Source organism: Arachis duranensis, chromosome 7 (assembly GCF_000817695.3).
Source record: "Arachis duranensis cultivar V14167 chromosome 7, aradu.V14167.gnm2.J7QH, whole genome shotgun sequence".
NCBI lineage: Eukaryota > Viridiplantae > Streptophyta > Magnoliopsida > Fabales > Fabaceae > Arachis > Arachis duranensis.
In genome coordinates this window covers 66,605,608-66,616,752 of record NC_029778.3, presented here as the reverse complement: position 1 = coordinate 66,616,752, position 11,145 = coordinate 66,605,608, and the positions used below count along the sequence as shown (strand labels likewise).

Sequence of the window (11,145 nt, the reverse complement as noted above, 5' to 3'; positions counted from 1 at the left end):
TTATGTTGCCCTCCTAGAGGGCAGTGTGCCCTTGTGGAGGGCAATGCTTGCCTCCCTTCTTTTCATGCGGCACACTTCTCCTTCCTTTGACCACGTTTTCTTCTCCTTTGGTCACGCTTTCTTAGGCCACGCTTTTCTCTTTTATTCTTTTCTTCACCTACATTAAACCAAAACAACCATTCCAAGTATCACTAAATTCACAAGGCTTATAAATCAATTAAAATTCAATTAAAATTAGCTTAAACCTTATGAGTTAACATTAATTTCATGGTGATTGTTTGATTTAAAGAAGTTATGCATTTTCACTCCAAATCACTTACTTAGGATGCAAGAAAGTGCATAAAAACTAATAAAACAAGTGAAATTAGCTTGAAAAATGGGTATATGATGACTTGTCATCAGAAAGAGAAAGTAAATTAAATTCTAAGAGATAGAGCAAGGAAGAGGAATGAGTGAGTGATAGTCAATGCATGCTATAGATCAATGAAGGTTACACATGGTCATGACAACATGTGAAAAGTTCATCAAAGGGAATAGAATAAGTGCATGAAAGGGTAAGTAGATGCAGGATGTGTATTGGCATGCCGGCAAGGGCATGAGTAGCATAGATCAAGCATCACTCCGTAACAAACTATCACGTTTGTATTGACAATTAAAATCAATTATTATAATAATAAATGGAATTTGTGAAAAGCAGGCATTAAATAGAATAATGTAGAAAAGTGCATGATGCCATACGGGCTTTTTCACAAACACATAGCATGCATGGTAAATAAGTCATTGAAATTATTAAATTGAACATGCAAGCAACCTTTTTTTTTAAAAAAAAAGTTATATAATTGTCAAACAATTCTTTGAATAATCCACAAGCAAATTAAATAAATATCTAACACCAATGAAGATAATGCAATGAATGAAACTATGCAAATAAATTAAATGGAAGTGAAGAGGGATGAGAAGAAGAAAGTAAGAAAAGGAAGAAGAAAGAAGAAAAGAAATAAGAAAGGAAGAAAAGAAGTAGATATAGGGAAGAAAAGATAAGATATTTGCCTGCTCTGGATAAGTTATGCGGCGAAAGCGACGCGGACGTGTGGGGACGCGGTCGCGTGACTTGCGTTTGAAGTTAATCGACGCAGTCGCATCGGTCACGCAGTCGCGTGACACGTTTTATGCTACTGGCGCGAGGGCAGCCTCGCGCTCGCACAACTCTCTGTTCAAAATCTTATTTTGCCAAATTTTGGGTGACGCGATCGCGTGGTCGACGCGATCCCGTGAGTGGCCAATATGGGGATATGACGCGGACGCGTGAGCCATATATCCGCGTGGTAAGGTTGTGCTTTCAGCACCAGTCCAGCACCACTCCAGCATAACTTTCGGCTATGCACTCTTTTCACGTCGATTTTCATGGAACGCGGCCGCGTGGGTGACGCGGTCGCGTGGGAGGCCAAAGTTCCCACATGACGCGGTCGCGTCGGGTCAAATTATGCTAAAGGTGCGCCTCCAGCCTCGCTCTCGCGTGACTCTCTGTTCAATTCTTTTCTACCCAACGCACTAGTGACGCGGACGCGTCAGCGATGCTGTCGCGTCGCGTGCGATTTTTTCTTCTTTTTTTTTATATACAGTATGCAGAATGAAAAATGTAATGAATGTTATGCAAAAATTCCAGGTTCAATCAGAATTCAAAAACAGAGTAAAATGGAGAGGGAACGATCATACCATGGTGGGTTGTCTCCCACCTAGCACTTTTAGTTAAAGTCCTTAAGTTGGACATTCTGGTGAGCTCCTTGTTATGGTGGCTTGTGCTTGTACTGATCCAGGAATCTCCACCAGTGTTTAGAATTCCAGTAGCCTCCGGGGTCCCAAACTAGGCGCAGAAAGCCTTTAAGCAAGTTGAAGCAAGTGACAAGGCCCCAAGAGTATTGATTTCTAGATTGAATTCCGGGGTCCCAAACCTTGCTTTTGCACCCGTCTTCTTGTTGATTATTAGTGTTCCAACCGGGTGGCAGGCAATCTGAATTCTCACTAAAGCGGCCAAACAACTTCCTAAACCCATTCAGTTGAGCTTTACACCAACCTTTGCGTTTAAATTTTGAGCACACAACCATGTTGAACCTTGCAGGATAAATCTTATCACTGACCATCTTCTTCTTACTCTTAATGTCACAAAGAGCTCTAAGTTGACCATCCGTCTCCAGTAGCCCATATTCAAGTGGAATTAGAAAGCTAAGGGATATGAATTTTACCCACTTGAATGTTGTGAAGGATGATGGCAACTTAGGGGGAGGTGTTTGGAATGAACGTGGAAGCTCTACTCCCTTGTGCTCTCCTCTGGCAACTTCCTCCTCTTTGCAAGCTTCTTCAATTTCAACCTCTTCCTCTTGGTAACTTTCTTCCAATTTAATCTCTTCTTTATTGCGCACCAAGGCATGGGAGGTTGTGCCTCTTCTTCTTGAATCTCCATCTCTTGATTAACCTCTTCCAAGTCTTCTATTATGACATGCCTTGGAGGTTGTACTCCCTCCTCAACATCAATTTCAAATACTTTGGAAGGAGGCTTTATGACTTGAATTTCCCATGGAGGTTCTGCATCTCCTAAGTCTTCAACCGCTTCTTCTTCTTCAACAATTATGGCTTCCTCCACTTGTTCCAGTATAAAGTCATGCTCCTTACTGTCCACTGGAGTTTCTAGTGTCTCCTTCATGCTACGTTCTTCATTAGATTCTCCACATGAAGCCATGGGGGTTCCTTGAGTGTCCGAACGTCTAAAAGGTAATTGATTTATTGCTTGCTCCAATTGATGAAGGGTTGCATGAAATTGATCTACTGTTTCCTTGAGACAATCCCTTGACTCTTATTCCATTTCAATAGCATAACTAAGATCATCTTGCTCTTGGATTGATGGATGTGGGTGCTCTTCCATGGATAGTGGTGATGGGATGAGTGGTGATAGAATGGGTGGATCATTATATGGTTGAAAAGGAAGTGCACTAGAGCTTGAGGGTTGATTGTTGAAGGTATTCGGTGGTCCGATTTGGGTGACCAGACATTGTATAGTAGAGTTTAAATCGGCAAATACTTTCTCCATGGAGGTTTGGGGTGGATAGGAGTGTTCATTTAGCTCATAAGGTGGTTGGTATGGTGGATATGGATTAGGGTCATACGGAGGTGTTTGGTGGAAAGGAGCTTGTGAGTATGGTGGTTTAAAATTATATTGAGGAAGAAGGGGTTCATAGGCATATGGTGGGTCTTGTTGGTAGTCAAAAGAGTGCTCACCATAGCCATTGCCTTGATATGCATCACAGAATGGTTGTTGATAGTCCATTGGAGGTGGTTGTTGCCATGAGGGTTGATCAAATCCTTGTGGCTCCTCCCATCTTTGATACTTCCAATCTTGATGCCTGTTCTCATTGTAATCTCTTCTTCCTGCAACATAATTGTAACCAGAGTCATAGCCAAAAGGGTGAGAATTCATAGTAATAGGAGAATTTGATTTAACCATAACATCATCAATATACACTTCCAAAAAGTTTTCAATGTACTCATGGAAAATAGTATTCATGGCACGTTGATATGTCACACCAGCAATGAATACTATTCGGGATATCGTCAAATCTTTATTGCAGAAGATGATGTGTCAAAAACTGCTTTTCGATTCCATGGGACATCATCTTCTGCAATAATGATTTGGTTATATCCCGAATAACCGTCCATGAAACTTAAAATTTCATTACCTACAGAAGAATCAATTAACATATCTGCTATGGGCATAAAATATTCATCTTTTGGAGTAGCATTATTCAAATCTCGAAAATCAATGGATACTCTTAATTTTCCATTTTTCTTCATTACAGGGACAATGTTCGAAACCCATTCTACATATCGTGCGGTTCGAATAAACTTTGCCTTAATCAAATGTTCAATCTCTTATTTAATCTTTTGATTAAATTCAGGAGCAAATCACCGAGGCATTTGCTTTACAGGTCGAGCATTCGGTCTTAAAGCTAATCGATGTTCCACTAGAGAAAAATCAAGACCAAGCATCTCAAGATAATCCCAAGCAAAACAATCTTTAAATTCATGTAAAAGATGGAACAATTCTGCTCGAAATGGGTTTGCAAAGTCCATACATATGTAAGTAATTCGAACATCGTCAATAGATCCAAAATTAATTTCTTCTAAAGGATCCTGCAACTTGAAACCCTTTGTATATTCATCATCCTTTACTGAATATTTTTCAAAACCCTAAGGTTCTAAATCATATATGAAACCAAAAGACAAATCAATAGATTCATTGGGATTGAAATACACTTGATTGTCCATTGAATTAACAACTTTGTTTTCAATACAATGTACTTCTGCTATGTCGGCAGTAGTTTGATTGATAATAGTATTAAAACTACGGGAACAAAAGACATTTAAACCATGACTAAATTTGATTGAAGGAATCGAATCTATGCTACCTGAAGAAGATGAAGCTACATTCCTAAATGATTCAACTTTATCAGAAGAATCATCTTTATTCTCAGCTGAAGGGAAATTACTTAAGTACTTATTCAAAATTACTAGATAATTCAAGACGTCTTGATCACCTGCCATGAAAGAACGTTTTTGAACTACCACTTGTGTTGAACAATCCCACTCAGATGGAGGAACACTAAGTTTTAGATGGCGAAGCTTCACATTTAAACCGTTTGAAGTCAAATTACAAAATTCACAATTGAAAGAATTGAGTACCCTATCAACATTTAAAGGCTTTAATTTAGGACTATACACCCTGAAATTGACATGTAACTGCTCGACATATAAATTCGAATCAGCCTTGACTACTTCAGGTTTTCCATCATCTGTCTAAAGAATGACGCTTTGACGCATAGTGGATGGTACAACCCCAACTTCATGGATCTAATCACGCCCCAGCAAGGCATTATAACTAGCCTTTGATGACACTACCACAAAGACAATATTTCGATCAAAGGACCCAACTTTCACCCCAAGAGTCACCAATCCTTTTGCACGGGTTAAAACACCACTATAATCTGTCATAGAAATGTTAGTAAGAATTAAGTCATTAGGGTGTTTCTCCACATTCTTTAACATCTTCTCTAGCAGGAGGCTAATTGCTGCTCCTCCATCAATAAGGACTTTATTTATTTTGATCCCAATCATAACTGCTGTAATGTGTAGTGGACACAGATGAGATTTATGCTTTTTAGAAAGCCTTTGAAAATAACCAGGTTCATCTTCATATCAAATGAACGCAAAGGCTTCCTCATCATCAACGTCATAATCTTCCATCGGATTACCTTTATATTCTCCCAAGTACTCAGTTGGGATGATCGAAATAGTACTGACCATCTCACATCTTCTCCTTCTTTGAAATACTCCTCATCTAGGTCATCAACTTTATCTTTATCACTTCAGAAGCAACAACCACAGCTTTACCCTTATCCAATTTCACTAAAGAAGGAACACCCTTTGGATAAGTTTATCCATCGATTGGAAACACTACCCGAGAATGCATAGAAGGGGTTGCCCCCTTTGCTTTGTTGTCTTGAAACACTTTAGATGACCGATGTCTTCTCCTTCTTTTGCCCCTTTTGTTACCCTCTGGCCCGGCCACAAAAATAAGGATATCGACCTCAAGGAGGACCTCTATAACCCCACTATGGATTATGTTTATAATAAGCATCCCTATTCTAAAACGCTTGACAGTTTCGAATCCTTTGTACACCCAAGGCTTGAGAACGATTTATGAGTGCAGCAACATTCCTCTGAGGACCATCAGAACTTTTTCCTTTTGTTTGTCGAATAGGATGCTTCTGCCAGGCTCTTTTTTGTGAGCTAACACCCTCTTAATCCTTTCCTTCTCGAAAATCATTGCAGCCTCTGCATCGAAAATTGCATTGCACCTAGGACACAGAAATACGTTCTGATCTTTCATTTTTTGCTGCATTAGAAACTCTAGTAATCCATCCCCCACACCGGGGAAAACAACACAGTCATTCGACTCAAAATCTCCTAAAGTCACGTCAAAGTCATAAGACATCCTAACCGTATTTACACCGAAACATGGCTCTGCAAAACTAGCCTCACTATCAAAGCGATCAGAATCAACCTTCATGTCTTTCTTTTCATCATCGAATTTCAACCGCCCTTCCATGATAGCTTCTTATATCAGATCCCTGAAACGGACACAGTTGTTAGTCGAATGATTAGTTACTTGATGAAACTTATAATAAGGTTTCTCTTTTAAATCTTTTACCAAGAGCAAAGTTCAGCCTTCAAGTAAAATTAACTATTTATCTTTAAGCAACACATCGAAAACCTGATCATATTTTGAAATATCAAAACTATATCTCTTTCCACTTTTCTGTTTTGAATAACTCAACTTTTCAATGTTAGGGATTTTCTTTAATAAAGAGCAAACATAAGGTGGGCCTTTCCTAAGTTCGGTCAAATCCACTTCTGCCTATAGATCGAACTCCTCATCAAAGGACTCCATTACCACATAAGAGACTTTCTCTTTTCGAGAAAAAGATTTATTCTTCAACCTCCTTTCATCATTCTTATATTTCTCTTTTTATTTCTTTAGAATTTCAACCTGACGAACTCTCTCAGCCAAATGAGCCAAGTCAGGTATTAAGAAAATTTCGACCCATATAAAATTCTAACCCCATAACCGCTATTTTTACCACTTCACTTTCAGGAAGAGACACATAGCAGCTACTCATAACGTTTTAAAAATGAATTATATAATCATCGATGGTTTCACCATCTTCTCGTCTCAAAGCCACTAGATCAGTAACTTCTACACTCAGTTCTCCTCGGTAAAATTGGGCATGAAAGGTATTTTCTAACTGAGCCCATGTTGTTATCGAATTTGGTCTAAGATTCGAAAATCAAGTAAATGCATTCTTTGTCAACGAAGAAGGGAAAAACTTCATTTTCAAATTTTCATCATTGGCTAAATTTCTAATCTCAACCAAATATCAAGCAACATGTTCAATAGTCGATTCCCCAGCTTCTCCTGCAAACTTTGTAACTATTTTGGGATTTTTTATTCTTCTTGGCACTTCAGCCATTTGAATGTTATGAGGAAAAGGTGACACAAAATGGGGTCAATTCATGAACCCTATATTAAATCTGACCCTATTAAGGACATCTTCCATAATTCTTGTGACCTGATAACGCTCACCAACTTGATTAACACGTAATCGAGCTAAGACGTCATCTGCATTTTAACCACGAGGAACTAACTGAGGGTTTTCTCTGCCCCTAAAAGCATCAAGTTCATTTTGAAATATATTTTCAAAACCCTCATCATTTTCCCTTGCATTCTGCCTTTCCTTTTCATCATAATCAATGATTCAAGAAATTCGCTTGACTTGCCTCACAAGACAATCAAACTTTGTTTCGTGATCAGCAATCATGGGATTTAGAATTATAGTCATTTGTTGAGTCAATAAATTGACTAAATCATGATGACTTTCTTCTACATGTTGTTGAAATGTTGCTATTGAATTAGAAGCATTCGATGTAGAACTCACATTATAATCTCGAGAATACTCGGGATGTTGTTGTAAAATCTAAACATTATTTACTCCACTTGCACCTCCAAATCGGATTGGAGGGCCAAAGCCACTTACTGGTGGCGTATAACCTGGAGGAAGGTCATAAGGAGGCCAACCAACTGTTACTTGGGGCTGTATTGGTGTTGAATTACCACGTGGGCGAGTATTACGCCCATTATTTCCAGCTTGCACATTAGTAACTGCCACAGTTTAACTTACAACCACACTTTCCGAACGTGAAGTAACATCCGAAGGTTGTACAACTACCGGTGCACTGTCATTTGTGGATGAACCACCATTAACATTTGAAACTTCTTCCGCCATGTATACAATCCTTCAACTTCTTAATTGCTTTCACTATGGCTACATAAGATCATTTGACACACTTAACTTCAAACTGTCCTATCAGGCATACCAATTTGTATTGTCGATTTTTAGCAAATCGATGGTGATTCGATATCTAATAGTTTGGGAGTGAAACCTACTCCTCTTTGTGAGTACCAGTTTTCTAAAAGTGCATTAAGGACCCCTTAATTAGACAATATTCGAGAAAATGTGAAAACATAAATAAAGACTTCGAAAATAAATTGCCTGAAATTGATATGAATTGCATTGAATTTAAAGAAAAACAGTAAAATGCCTCCGATCGAATCAAAGGACTTTTGACATGGAAAATAAAGGTTTCGAAACATAAAATTGAATAAGTAAAGTAAATGTTGCTTGAAAGACAAAACTTGCAAGAAAAGTAAAGTTTGCAGAAAAAGTAAACGAAAAGGAATGGAAGGAACCCCACAGAAAATTGACTCGAAGCATACTCAGAAAGTCACTAGGATGTGAGTGTTCGAGAATAATTTCTGAAGCATAGTTCTAACCCTTGTATTTTCGAGCCTTCTGAAAATATGTGTAACTAGTCCTGCTTCTTTTGCTTGATCATATAACGTCTTGGAAAACAATTTTCGAATCTCGAGAGCTTCAATCTACTTCTTCAATCAATTTATTAGCCCGTTATGCTAATCAGACTTTTACTCGATATCTCCAATCACAAGACCTTCTCGATGTAAATTTCCATTCGAGAACCAACTTACTAATTCTCAAATAACTCCTTTCTTTGATTTTAATTATTTTCAATCAACAACAACTAATTAAGAGTGTCAAATGTATGTTGTGTTCAGTGTGGTATCACTTAACATATTATATCAGTAAATTTTGATGTTGTTTGCAACAAAAATGACGGAAGGACTAATATGATAAATTTAAAATTTTTATAACATGAATTTGATTAGAAAATCTTTTGAAAACTAATTTAAAAAATGAATGATTTTTTAAGTATGATTTCGAACATTTACTCTATAATATAATTACTATTAAGAGTGCATTAAATATATACATGAATAGCGTACAGATAGCTTTTCGGTATACTAATTTATAATTTTTTTTCCGGCAGTTCTACGTTAAAGTCACATTTTCCACTCTTCAAGTTCATTTAAGGCTAAATGAAAACATAATATTTGGTCATTTTTATTAACCTAATATTATCTTAATTTTTAAAATTTTCCTTTTGTCATTTTCATCTTTCAAAATCATTTTTATTCGCCCACTAAAACTTTTTGTTGCATTTTTCTTACTCTACTCAAATAAAATATCAATTCATTCTCATTCTCATTTTCATGATGTATGATAACAGTACAAATTAAACTTCCGGTTGTTGAAACAAAATGTGCCAATAAAGCATCACTTAAAAAGAGGATCATAACTCTTGCCATAGATAGATGTCAATCAAATATTATGAATCCCAACAACTTCCTCACCTAAAAATCAGAGTTCCATTAATATTCCAATCAGACCACTATTTATTGGACACAAGCTACCAACTGAGAGCTCACTCAAAGTTACCTTAAGCAAACACACAATGGAAGTGCCTAGAAAGAAGCTGCAACGCACACCTATTTTGTGCATCTTCCTGTTGCTCTCATTTATCACCAGAGCTACTGCTAAAAAGGTTCCGGCCATCATTGTCTTCGGTGATTCGTCTGTTGACGCCGGAAACAACAATTTCATACCAACCGTTGCACGGAGCAATTTCCAGCCGTACGGCCGTGACTTTCTGGGAGGCAAGCCAACTGGGAGGTTCAGCAATGGCAGAATAGCGACAGATTTCATATCTGAAGCATTTGGGATAAAGCCATATATACCAGCATACCTGGATCCCAAGTATAAGATCTCAGACTTTGCCAGTGGAGTCTCTTTTGCTTCCGCTGCTACTGGCTATGACAATGCTACTTCCAATGTGCTGGTAATTAACACTTTATGTAATGCCTTGTTATTCAAATAAATTGTTAGTTACTGGTTTTACTTAAGTTATTCAAAAAATGTTATTATTTTCTCCTTATCTAGAAAACACTACTAACGGTTATCTAGCAAAAGCTGTGATCATATATATTATAGTTCAAATAAGGTTTAATAACAGAATCACAGGTGGTTGGTTTTGTAGCAATGGTAAACTAACTGATCAAATAAAACACGTACCATGATGGAGTTAAATTCCAAATAGTTCCCGAGGTTAGTTGGGTGTACTAAAATAGTTTCTGTGATGTCAATTGCGTTAATTATATCTTGAAACGAATAAAAATGCACCACATTAATCTTTAATAATGTAACGAGTCACTACTTGATGAAAAATAGTTGAAGGTTGAAAAACTAACTTAGTGCACTTTTTCAATATCAGAATTGTAATCGGGACAATTGAAATTTTGAAAATATTTTTCGTATATGCGACCAATATATATAAGATACCACTTTGCTAAACTCTCGTCAAACTTCACAAACAAATTAAATTTTTAGTAAATACCTAACCTCATTATTAAGAAATTTTAAAATACTTTAGTCGTTTTCAAATGGATTTGTGTCTAGATAAGAACATAAATTTGTGTTCTGATAATTATTTTTTGAAATTTAATTGTTTATAATAAAATTAGTTAAAAATTTATTTATTTAACATGTATATTAAAAATTTTATTAAAAGCAAAGAAAGTATCAATATCTTTTATGAGAATATTTTTCGGAGACTTCTAAAATAATAAAATTTTATTGAAGGACCAAAATATTGTATTTAAAATTTTTTAGAAGCTAATTTAAATATTTGTTTTCAAATTTTTAATTTAAAAATTAAAGTTTCAGTTACACCATTAACTATTTAGATGCCGCGAAGAATGCCTCCCTCATTTATATGTTTGATATTTTTTATTTTGATCTGTTTGCTAGTTAATTCGTTATGGTTGATACATAGCAAAAAAGTTTGAATATGGAATTAGAATGTGATATTTTTCAAAAGCAAATTTACTTCCAGTAGTACAAGCCCATTATGATAAAATAATTAATTCATGAAAATGATTTTGTGGATTTAGGTGATACGTATTTTTGTCCCTTCTTTCGTTGGTAGAAGCATGTCTCACATGGGATGAGTACAGAGTTGATGTTGCTAACCGAAAAAATCACTATTTAAATTTAGACATCACATGATGCTAGTTTTATTTGTTTAGTCTTTTGTACACCACATAATGCTATTTTAAAAAAA

General features: G+C 36.4%; 2 protein-coding genes across 2 annotated transcripts in view; both read left to right on the top strand.

Moving 5' to 3' along the window:
- LOC107459258 (zinc finger BED domain-containing protein RICESLEEPER 2-like) overlaps positions 1-4,073 on the top strand; it is a 6,943-nt gene extending 2,870 nt beyond the window's left edge. The window contains exon 3 of the mRNA XM_021126813.2: positions 3,951-4,073. Coding sequence (XP_020982472.2) covers positions 3,951-4,073 — 123 coding nt within the window. The remainder of the gene's footprint in view (positions 1-3,950) is intronic.
- Positions 4,074-9,469: 5,396 nt separating this feature from the next.
- The window catches only part of LOC107459303 (GDSL esterase/lipase At2g04570-like), a 7,681-nt gene continuing 6,005 nt past the window's right edge, over positions 9,470-11,145 (top strand). The window contains exon 1 of the mRNA XM_016077517.3: positions 9,470-9,864. Coding sequence (XP_015933003.1) covers positions 9,481-9,864 — 384 coding nt within the window. The 5' untranslated portion in view covers positions 9,470-9,480. The remainder of the gene's footprint in view (positions 9,865-11,145) is intronic.